The 12,188-nt window shown below is 39.1% G+C and overlaps 1 protein-coding gene across 2 annotated transcripts in view; it reads left to right on the top strand.

Annotated features, from left to right (window-relative positions):
* The window catches only part of NPR3 (natriuretic peptide receptor 3), a 78,667-nt gene that overhangs the window by 7,148 nt on the left and 59,331 nt on the right, over positions 1-12,188 (top strand). For both annotated transcript variants that reach the window (XM_042996857.1, XM_042996851.1), the window contains exon 2: positions 6,995-7,117. In XM_042996857.1, the coding sequence (XP_042852791.1) occupies positions 6,995-7,117 (123 nt within the window). The remainder of the gene's footprint in view (positions 1-6,994; positions 7,118-12,188) is intronic.

Genomic DNA, 12,188 nt, shown 5'->3' with positions numbered 1-12,188 from the left:
CCTGCTTTGGTTTTCTTTTGCAAGATCGCTTTGGCTATTCGGGGTCTTTTCTGGTTCCATACACATTTTAAGATTGTTTGTTCTAGCTCTGTGAACATGCTGGTGTTATTTTGATAGGGATTGCATTGATGTAGATTGCTTTGGTTAGTATTGACATTTTAACAACATTTATTCTTCTTATCCAGGAGCATGGGATATTTTATCATTTTGCTGTGTCTTCTTCAACTTCTTTCATAAGCTTTCTATAGTTTTCAGTGTATAGATTTTTCACCTCTTTGGTTAGATTCATTCTGAGGTGTTTTATCCAGAGGAAAGTATTTTCAACCCTTGCAGCTATTTCTGTAGGTATTTGGTTTCAGACCTCCAGAAAACAGGTTACTTTGATGATTTCAGTTTTTGTTTTTCTCTCTTGCCATCCCAGTGGAAGGTGTTAGTTTGGTTCTCTTCTACTGCGTGTTCACCACACACTCAAGGTTTTCCCCGCAGCCATCCTTTCAAGTGGCTGTGTGAAAATTTTTGGTTAGCTCCGCATTCAGTGTCTATATCATTATTGCCTTCTAAATGCTATTTGTAGTTGGCCCATATAGGCTATTACAATGATATTTCCTTTATTGCTCTAGTTTTCCTTGGGCTAAAAAAAAGTCTGTTTTTGATTGTTTGCTTAGTGTCCTACGAGCTTATAACTAAATCATCTATCAACTCTATTTTAAGCCCCTGAAATGTTCCGGTTTGGTTATTATCTAAACAGTTTGCGCAGCTGTCAGTCGGGATTCTCTCCCCAACACCCCCCTGTATCTCCCATTGCCTCCCTATCTCTCTCTGTCTAGATCTCTATGTGTTCGTCTTTCTTGGCTTATGCTCTTGTTTTGGTGAGCACATCCTCCAGGAGTTTCTCAGAAAGGGTGGATGAGAGCTAAAGCTTGATACCTTTCATGACTGAAAATGTCTTCATTCTTCCCTTATACATTATTATGGAATTCTAGGTTGGAAATCGTTTTCCCTCAAGATTTGAAGGATTGTCTTCTAAATTCCACTGCTGCTACTAGGAAGCTGAATTGATTTGGATTCTTGACCTGTTGTTTGTTATCTGTTATTTTTTTTCCTGAAAAATTTTAGAATTTTCCTTTTGCTCCCAATATTTTAACATTTTAAAAAATTATTTTATTTAAAAAAACTGTTAATGTTTATTTATTTTTGAGAGAGAGAGAGAGAGAGAGAGAGACAGAGCACAAGCAGGGGAGGGGCAGAGAGAGAGGGAGGCACAGAATCCAAAGCAGGCTCCATGCTCCGAGCTGTCAGCACAGAGCCTGATACGGGGCTCCATCTCATGAACCATGAGATCATGACCTGAGCCGAAGTTGGACGCTTAACTGACTGAGCCACCCAGGCGCCCCTAGAATTGTATTATTTTGATGTTCAATCTAGGCTTCCTGGATCAAAACGTTACTTTTCTTACTCTTTTTCTCCTATTTGCTACCCGTCATTTATTTATTTATTTATTTATTTATTTATTTATTTATTTATTTATTTATTTATTAAATTGAAGTTAGTTAACATAAAGTGTAGTCTCGGCTTCAGGGGTAGAACCCAGGGATTCATTTCTTACATATGACACCCAGTGCTCATCCCAAAGAGTGCCCTCTAACGCCCATCACCCATTGCCCATTTAATCCATCCCCCCACCCACCTCCCCTCCAGCAGTCCTCAGTTTGTTCTCTGTATTTAAGGGGCTTTTATGGTTTGCCTCCCTCTCTGTTTTTATCATATTTTTCCTTCCCTTCCCCTGTGTTCATCTGTTGAGTTTCTCGAATTCCACATATAAGTGAAATCATATGATATCTGTCTTTCTCTGACTAATTTAGCTTAGCATAATACACTCTAGTTCCATCCACGTTGTTGCAAATGGCAAGATTTCATTCTTTTTCATCACTGAGTAGTATTCCACATATTCTTAATCCATTCATTAGTCTTTGACATTTGGGGTCTTTCCATAATTTGGCTATTGTTGATAGTGCTGCTGTAAACATTGGGGTGTATGTGCCTCTTGGAATCAGCATTAAAAATTTTTTTTAATGTTCATTTTTTGGGGGGGACAGTGTGCGAGTGGGGGAGGGGCAGAGGGAGATGGAGGCTCAGAATCTGAAGCAGGCTCCAACCTGTGGAGCTTGAACCCACAAGCTGTGAGATCATGACCTGAGCCAAAGTCGGACACTTAACTGACTGAGCCACCCAGGTGTCCCTCGAATTAGCATTTTTGTATCCTTTGAATAAATTCCTAGTAGTGCAGTTGCTGGGTCGTAGGGTAGTTCTGTTTTTAATTTTTTGAGGAACTTCCAGAGTGACTGCACAAGTTCGCATTCCCACCAGCAGTGCAAAAGCGTTCCCCTTTCTCCACACTTTGCCAGTCTCTGTTGTTTCCTGGTTTAATTTTAGCCATTCTGACAGTACCACCTGTCTTTTAAAAAGAAATTCCTCTTCTTTAGATATTCCTTTGACTATGCCCCAGATTTCTATTAAGTTTTGGTTTCTAATTTCTGCTATCATAGTTTTGATTTTCAGCACATGGCATATCTTGCTTCACTTTCATGACATAACATCTCTTTTCCTTTTTTTTTTTTTACAGTTTATTAATTTTGAGAGTGAGTGAGCAGGGGAAGAGCATAGAGAGAGAGAGGGAGAAAGATAGAGTCCCAAGCAGGCTCTGCGCTGGCAGCACAGAGCCCGATGCGGGGCTCAAACTCGTGATCCATGAGATCATGACCTGAGCCGAAACCAAGATTCAGATGCTTAACCGAATGAGCCACCCAGGTGCTCTGAAAATATGTTTTTACTGCTGGTAAAACGTATTAGAAAATATGGATTTAGCTTTGTTGCCAAGAGGGCCTATTTGCTATTATTTCTCCCCTAATATGTGCCCTCCACAAGCAGACATGTCCCAAAAAAGGAAGGAAGAAAAGGCTGGGTCCAGCATGCCATTTTTGGTTTTAGACTCACCAATCCAACAATTTAGTCCTTTTCCTCTGGGGTGGGTGGGGGGAGAGGGATAAATGGAGGTCCATTGAGAGATGAGGAGTGTCACTCTCTCAGAGGTTGCTCCAGATGGAAACTTGAGCCGGGGGAAAAGATAGCCTCCTAACTCAGTTATGCTACCTGCTCTGTTTCTGGTTCTCTGAATTGACCTCTGTAGTCACCCCTCTGCACTTCTCTCTCTGCCCTTCTTAGAGTGATTGCAAGAACATATTGTGATCGTGAGAAGTCACTTAAAGAAGACACTGGGAATCAGATGGTGGAGGATGCCATGGAACATCACAAGTTCTTTGGCAAAGAGAAAAATAGAGCAGAATGAAGAACACCCAGAAACTTAGGATCACACTATCATCCCCTCTTTCAGAAATTTAACAATTTGACCAAAAAACTTAGTATTTATATATTTAACTATACTTAAATACAACACAAATTGTCTTAATTGACCTTCATTTAAGCAGCCTGTAGGATTAGCTGAAGGTCTCTTTTTCTCTGTACACTTTATTGACTGTTGGTGAATGTTGGTAGTTGTATACTTCTCCTGAGTATGCCCACACTCTTCTCACACTTGTCCGTGTCCTTTCCAAGAGTTGTTGCCAAATGTGTTTATACCACTTGTACTTATTATCATAAGTATGTAATTTAATTAGTTATTATATAAACTGATGAAACATGAGTAGGAAGAGAAAGCTATTTTAGTGAAAACTATTTTAAACCTTCCGACAGATTGTATAAAGGCAAGTTGTTAAAAATAGTTGCTGTGGAGTTAGGCATGAATGAAATAGCCGTAAGAGATTAGGGAACAGCCTACAGATCGAGAAGGATTCTTCATTCTCTCTGCTCTGCTGGTGTCTGTGAGTACTTGTTCCAACTTAAACTGGATGATAATGTACATTATGGGTTTGTTTTATGCAAGAAAAAAACAATATCCTGTCCATGGACTTGGAAATTAAGATTTCCTTTTTGAGAGTTTAACTACATGGTCAACACAAAGTGGATGAGGTATAAAATAATCAAAATCGGGGCACTTAGGTGGCTCAGTCGGTTGAGCATCTGACTTTGGCTCAGGTCACGATCTCACCGTCCGTGGGTTCAAGCCCCACATTGGGCTCATTGCTGTCAGTGCAGAGCCTTCTTGGGATCCTCTGTCTCCGTCTCTTTCTGCCCCTCCCCCGCTTGTGCTCTCTCTCTCTCTCTCAAAAATAAATAAACCTTAAAAAAAATAATCAAAGTCTGCTTACATAGACACGCTGCTGCTGTGGGTCACTCTTGCCCAGCCCAAGCAGGTACTGACATTTTAAAGAAAGAATATGTCTGTCAGAAGGTTTGGTCTTGGTGGTGATAGGAATAGGGAGGAGATGGGCCAGGACTGGGAAAATAGACAAAGAAGTGATAGAGGGGCAGGTGTCGGGCATAGCCTGTCCAGGACTTGGGGAAGCTTGTGCTCTGGCCTAAGGACACAGCCTGCTCGGTCCTGGGCCAGGTATCGCACTTGTATGGCCTGGTGCCTTTGGGTGCCTGAATCCTCCAACTGACGTCCCTGAGTCTGATTTCATCCTCACTAGCATTCTACTACCTTACAATTTGGCTTATCAGTTGGCATGCCCAGGTATATGCTGACACAAATGTGTTCGTGACCACTCTGGTTATCATTGAAATCAAGCAATCTGCATCTCAGGGTACCTAAACACATCTGAGGTAGGGGGTGCCTGGGTGGCTCAGTCTGTTAAGCGTCTGACTTCGGCTCAGGTCATGGTCTCATGGTTCATGGGTTCAAGCCCTGCATCGGGCTCTGTGCTGACAGCCCGGAGCCTGAAGCCTGCTTCAGATTCTGTGTCCCCCTCTCTCCCTGCTCCTGCCCCTGCTCACGCTCTGTCTCTCTCTCTCTCAAAAATGAATAACAATTAAAAAAACCCCCGAAACATCTGAGTTAGGTTATTGGGACTCTGCCTCCAAGCAATGACTCTATTTTTTATGTGCTGACAGAATCAGGTCCTATATCCAGGGGTTTAGAGCCAAGCTCCAGACTATGATCAGTTGATCAAAAGCTGATAAGGGCTGCTGGACAGTCAGCCAGAGCCTCCCAGGGCCTTCTGCAGATGCCCACTCTTGGAATCTGTGCTTTTCAAACTTGTCCAGCCTCAGCCTTGTCCTTATTGGCTGCTCTGTAGGACTCTATGGCTCTTTTGTCATTCCAGCGTCGAGAATTGAATCAGAGCTAAAACAAAGGTCTAGGTCATAATGAGCGATGAAGAGTTTCTTTGAAAGCTTCCTTGCTAAGGCACCTTGGAATTTGACTATTTATTCCAAATATATAACAATATTTCCAGGCACAGATAACGCCTATCCCCACAGTTATAGACCTTTAGGAGTTTTGTATTGTTAAAACTTGTTTTTCAGAGCTTTTAGCCTGCACACAGAGCCCTTTTGTGGTAAGAAATGTCAGAGTCATGATTGAACACTTTGAATTAACAGGCACAGTAAACAATATCAAGTGCGTAAACCTTCACGTAGGTTTGTTTTACGTCTTTCAGCACCCATGCTTTTTCAAAGAACGTGTACATCGCGGAGGGCTGCACGCATGGTTATAGCCCCCAGGCCTCTCCAGGCCTTCTGTTTCCATGTATGCAGCAAAACACAGTGGTCTGTGTTTTGACGGACCAGGGCCATCAACAATGATCAAATTAACTAGATAACGGCCAGGTACCCACTTCACTGTTGGCTGATGTAGCTCTTATGTGGCGGGAAACAATGTTCTGGAGCTGTTTAAAGCTTCTCAAGTTTGACAAGTGTTGGTATAAGCTGAGAGAACATGAGGTGGGGCCTGGAATTCTGTTAACTATTTCCTATATACGTTGAGACAGCTTGAGAAAAATGTTTCAAAATTCAGACAGCAGAAAGCTTATACCCCTCACTGAATCCTGATTTGCCAAATGACTGTTCTCCCTCAAACCATTCAGTCTGCTTCTTCAGGAAAATGTGTTTTCCATGCTGTTAAGTATTAAAAGCAGTTGACACACTTGACTGGCTTATATTGGGTAAATCTGATGATACATTTGAGGTATTTTTAAAGAACTTTATTTTGAAGTAATTTTACACTTTTGGAAAAGATGTAAGAAAGTATAAAGAACCTTTGCACAGCCTTCATCCAGATTGTTGCCAATTATTAACATTTTGCCACATATGCTTTCATTCCAAATCTCTCCCCTCCTCCTTCTCCTCCTACTCCTCTTCAAACACACACACACACACACACACACACACACACACACACACACTCACACAATGATCTTTTTATGGACCACTTGAGAAGTAGGGCCATCATGTTCCCTTACCCCTAAATACTTAAGTCTGTGTTTCCTAAGAACAAGGGCATTCACTTACGTAACCACAGTATAAATATGAAAAGCAAAAACTTGAACACAGACGCAACACTGCTATCTAATTTACAGACTTATTCAGATTTCTCCGGTTGTCTCAATAATGCCCTTTATAGCAAAACTTTTTTATTATTTTTTTTGGGATCCAGAATCACACACGGTATTTAATTTTCTGCTCCTAAAAGTCTTTTTAGTTTAGAACATTTCGTCAGGCTGTCTTTGTTTTCATGAAACTGATCGTTTTCATGAGCAGAGGACAACTATTCTATAGACTGTCCCCCAAAGTTGAGTTTTTGGCCTCTCTCCTGATTAGATTTATGTTGCCCATCTGACATTTGGATCCTGGGTGTAGGCTCATGAATGTGTTCCCATGGTTGATGATAGTGGCTTCCAACACTTGGTTATGCCGGTGACCGCTTGCTTTCTCCACTGTAAAGTTACTATTCATTCCCTCTGTAATTAGTAAGTAATGAGTGAGGAGATGCTTTAAGGGCTATATTAGTACCCTGTCTCCCTCCCCTGGTTTCCGCGTCCCCACTATCCTCTGGGAAGGGGTGTTTCATGCATGTTGTTTGTTCCTCCTTCCCCAGTGGTGATCATGTGTGCAAGCAGTGACACGGTCCGGGGCATCATGCTAGCAGCGCACAAGCACGGGATGACCAGTGGAGACTACGCCTTCTTCAACATCGAGCTCTTCAACAGCTCTTCCTACGGTAAATGCTTATACCGCTTCTAGTCTCCCCTCCCTCGAAGGTGTCAAAACGAGGTCATGAGAAAGCCAGTAATTTGAATTACCTCAGTAGATCTGGTTCCATAAAAAGGGTTTTAGAAATCTGTGATATTGAACACTCTGGGGACTTCTTGTAAGTTCTCACGCTTTTCTTCTCTGAGAACTCAGCAAGCAGATACCTCATACTGGTGATGGCAACAGACTTGTTTGGGAGTGAGCATAGCTGTCTCCAGTCCTCCAGATGGTTGTAAATCTAGGCCCTAAAGACCCCTCCTCAGTGTGTTTCCAACTGCAGGTTGCCACCATGATTGACTATTGGAAGAATGTTAGTGAGATTTGGGCATAATTTTTAATAGAATAGACTAGAATATATCAACATAATAGAACATGTCAAAGTGTATTACACATTGCATGTGTATTATTTCATAAAACTTTTATTTTGGAAATATAATTGTATGTGTGTATATATTTATGCATGTTACACATGTGTTTGTAATGGGTTATAGTGTGAAAGTAAAACAACTATTACTGTAAATTGAGGTAAAACATTTTAAAAGCTACTGCTCCCAGCCCCTCTTCCTTCCAGATTACTGCCCATTAAGCTTCTCCTTTGTAGAAGTTTGAGATCCACCAACACATATCAGTGAAAGAATATAATTTCTTAAAATGGATCTGGGGAAGTTCCCAGTGTTCCTGTGATGGAGGGTGTTTAAGAAGGCCATGAAGATCACAGATACAAAACATTTTCTCCATATGTGATTAAGGCCCTCTCTGAAGGAGACAGTATAGAGCAATGGCACATTTTCTTAAATACTGCATCTTGACTGCTCAAAGCTGAGCAGTTATAGGGAATCATAAGTGTGCTTATCGCAAATGGCTTGTTTATGCTCAGCTCGACTTCCCAGTTCTTGCTGTTGAGATATGGTTAGACAGGATCTAAACATTGAAGCATCCACCTCAGTTTCCTGCTCTGATACCCTGGCTTATTCAAGCAACCCAAGCAATAGAGCATTGTGCATAAACAGATAATAAAACATAGTTCTCACAGGGATAAACAAAAGTTGATGAAACACAAGTAGCTACTGCTTCCTGTAGTGGATAAGATTGGAGATTTGAGGCTTGTAGGGTAAACACCATGTTTTTCCTCCTTGCTGCCATGGTTGTCTTTCCCCTTCTCTTTGCATAAGCGAAGTGCTGCTTTCACTTTTTGACCACAGATCAGAATGTAATTATGTTATTGGCTATAGCATTGAGTTCACTGAGATAGTAGTAGAGACTGGTGAAAAATGAAAAACATTTATCCTGAGTTTTGTAAGTTGGTAATGCAAACACAGTATTTATTTGGAGAAAATGATGTGAATGCACAGTATAAATGGGCCAGGGCAATGCAAATATTAGGTACCGGAATTTCTTGCATCTGCAGGTAAAGCTTGTATTACTTTTCCTTGCTAATTATAATACATGAGTATTAAGGAAATTTGAGAGAAATAGAAAATCACAGGGCAGAAAGTAAGTTACTGTAATTCTGCCACCCAGCTAAAAGTATGTTGATAATATGTAGAAGTATGTACGTCTTGCTTATTTTATAAAAAAACATATTTACGAAAATATTTTTTAATAAAGTGTTGATACTGTTTCAAGTGTGGCTACGTAGTATTTTGTAATGCTGATATGCCATCTTTATGTAAATAGTCTGTCATTTTTCAATATTTATGCTGTTCTCAGCTTTTTACTATTAAGAACAGTCCTATATTGAGTTGCTTTGTATGTGCATGCACACATGCACATACACATAGTTATACATACATATTATCTGTAGGATAAGTTTCTTGAAGTAGAATTTCTGGGTCAAAAGTTTTAAGTTTTGGTAGATATTGCCAAGTTGACCTCTAAAGAGGTTTACCACTTTATGCTTTTGCAACAAGCTATGAGATTGTCTGTTTTTCTGCATCCTTACATCATCTAACTTTTAAATTATTTTATATATTTGAACTTCTTTTTATGTCCATAAGCTAAGTTTTTCAGTTTCTTTATTTATATTCTGCACCATTCTTGTTGAGTTCATTCTTAGAGGTTATGTTTTCTGGTTGTTACTATGATGGTGATCATTTCCCATTACATTTTATAATTGTAGTTGTTATGTAGATAAGCTATGAATTTTTATTTATTTATTTTGCAAGAATTCCACATATTAAATCCTCTGTTCCAGTAGTTTTTATATCATTTTCATATAGGAACAAGAGTTTTTCCTTCATTTTGAAGTTGAATATATATTTTTCTTTTCTTATTGCATTGGCAAGAACCTCCAGAATAATATTATTATATATATAATATATATATATATATATATATATATATAATATATATATTATATTAATTTTTGACTTCTTGAACTGAAGTACATGTTAAGGTATCCTTTTATTTCTAGTTTCTTAAGTGTGGTTTTAAAAATTGGAAATGAGCAGTGAATGTTATCAAATACACTTGACATATACTTTTAATAAATTTCCTAATATTGAGTCCTTGTAGTATTCTTGGAATTAAGTACATTTTATCATGATGACTTTTTTAGATGCACTGCTGATTTTATGTTTTTAGAATCTTATTTAGGATTTTTGAGTCTATATTCATGAGTGAGATTGGACAGTAGTTTTCTTGCCTTGAGGTGGTATTGCCAGTTTTAATATCAGGTTTATATTAGCTTTATAAAATTAATCGGGACACTTTCCATTGTTTTTGTGCTCTAGAACAGTTTATATACCATAAGAATATTCCTTGAAAGATGGAAACAATTCAACTCTGTATCTGGACCTAACTTCTTTTTAGAGGTAATTTTTGAAAAACTTAAAAAAATAGTTTTGAAATAATTTTAGACTTAAAGAAAATCTGCAAAAATAATATAGAGAGTTCATGTATATCTTTTACCCAGATCCCTCTAATGTTAACAACTTAAATAACCATAGTACAATTATCAAAATAAGAATATTAACATTGGTACAATACTGCTAACTAAACTACAAGTCTTATTTGAAATTTACTACCTTTCCTCCTAATGATCTTTTTCTGTTCCAGGATCCAAACCATTTAGTTGTTGTATCTCCTTAATCTTTACCAATCTGTGATATTTTCTTAATCTTTGTCACTTATGACCTGACACTTCTGATGAGTTTGTTATTTTGTAGAATGTCTCCCAGTTTGGATTTATCTGTTGTTTTCACATGGTAAGATTGAGTTTAAACTTATTTGGCAAGAGTACTACAAAAGCGATGCTGTGTCCTTCTCATTGCATTATATTAGTGTATAATCAGTGTAATTTTGGGTCAACTTTTTAAAACATATTTTTTCCATGAATTCAGTTTTTCTGCTTCTTGAAAATTTAATTGCAGAGTTACACAGTGTACTCTATATAACCTACAAAGTATCCTTGGTGTTTCTGATTAGGTACCCTTTCTTTTTCACCTGATGGTTGTCAGGTTTTGGGCTCTGGCATCAGTCTCTCTGAGGGGCTGTGCTCTTGGCAAATTGATGCAACCCTGCCCTCCCCCGCAAGGCTTAGTTTCTTCTAATGATAATAATAGTACTTACTTCTTTGTATCAGGCTGAGTAATAAATGAGATAATGTATGTGAGATACATAGCAAACTTCTTGAAATATAATGAATGTTTAATAAATATTAGGTTTATTATTAGTGTTAGTTTGCTTTGATGATTATATATAGTACTCAAAAAATGGTAAGTTCATAAGCTTTTCTTGGTATAGTTTTATAGATAAGTTCAGGCCATACATTCCATTAACAAATTAACCAACTTTATCTAATACAGCCTAGGAATGGATGTAGGTGCATTAAGAATTACATCTGCATGCAAGACTCCCACCTATAGTGATTTAAACAAATGTAGAGGTTTATCCTTTACAGAGGTGGCAGTTGAGAGCAGAGGTGGTCGTTCCATAATGTCATCAAGGATGCAAACTTCTGTTTTTTGGCACCTTTAATCTTAGTGAACAGTGTCCACCCTCAAGATCACAAGATGGTGGCTAGGACTCCAGGGATTGTGTCTTCAATCTAGGCAAGATGAAGGGGGAAAGAGACCATCTCCGTTGACTCAGTTCTGTTCGAAGGCTCTCTGGAAGCCTCTCTCATTAACTTCTTACATATCATTTGCTACCCCTAGTTGTGAGGGAGGGCAGTATATGTGCGCTTTCAGCTGGACTCATTGTTGTCCCAAATCAATTTAGGAATTTGTTACTAATGGAGAAAGAAGAATGGATGATGGGAAACAAATGTCCATGTTTGCCACAGACCCTAAAGCCCTTTCCTCCTCAGAGTAGAAGCAGTAGACAGAATCTTATGGCAGGCAGGGGGACCTGGACCAAGATTCTGGTGTCCATTATCAGTAAAGGGTCCTCTCTGAGATTTTGTGCCTGAAGAATCAGATATATGTTCAGGAAAAGTTTTTCAACATCCTCCTCTCCCTGTGCTTCCTCCATACAAGTTCTAGGAAAAGGCTCTCTTTTAATTAATACTTAACTTGCCATTGGATTAAAAAAACATATGGACACTGTGTTCATATTTACTGATTACTGGATTGTTTGGTCTTGATGAGTACTCAAAAAAAATGATCAGATTTGCCCAAATTATATTGTTACAGGAATTCAGAATATACTATGGGGGGTGGGGGATTCAAGTGATGGAAAATAAGACCGAAAGGATAGGTTTAACAAAATCTAGAGAGAAGATGATATATATTGCCTTGTAGAGTTTTTTTTTTTTTTTTTTTTTTTTTGAGACAGAGAGAGACAGAACATGAACGGGGAAGGGCCAGAGAGAGAGGGAGACACAGAATCTGAAACAGGCTCCAGGCTCTGAGCCTGTCAGCACAGAGCCCAACGTGGGGCTTGAACTCACAGACCGTGAGATCATGACCTGAGCCGAAGTCGGATGCTTAACCGACTGAGCCACCCAGGCGCCCCGCCTTGTAGAGTTTTTAATAGCACCTCTTGGCATTCTTATTCGTTGGCATTATTGTCTTTGGATGTAAGTTAGGTGGCAGGTT

Source organism: Panthera tigris, chromosome A1, assembly GCF_018350195.1.
Source record: "Panthera tigris isolate Pti1 chromosome A1, P.tigris_Pti1_mat1.1, whole genome shotgun sequence".
NCBI lineage: Eukaryota > Metazoa > Chordata > Mammalia > Carnivora > Felidae > Panthera > Panthera tigris.
This window is presented reverse-complemented; position numbering and strand designations above follow the sequence as displayed.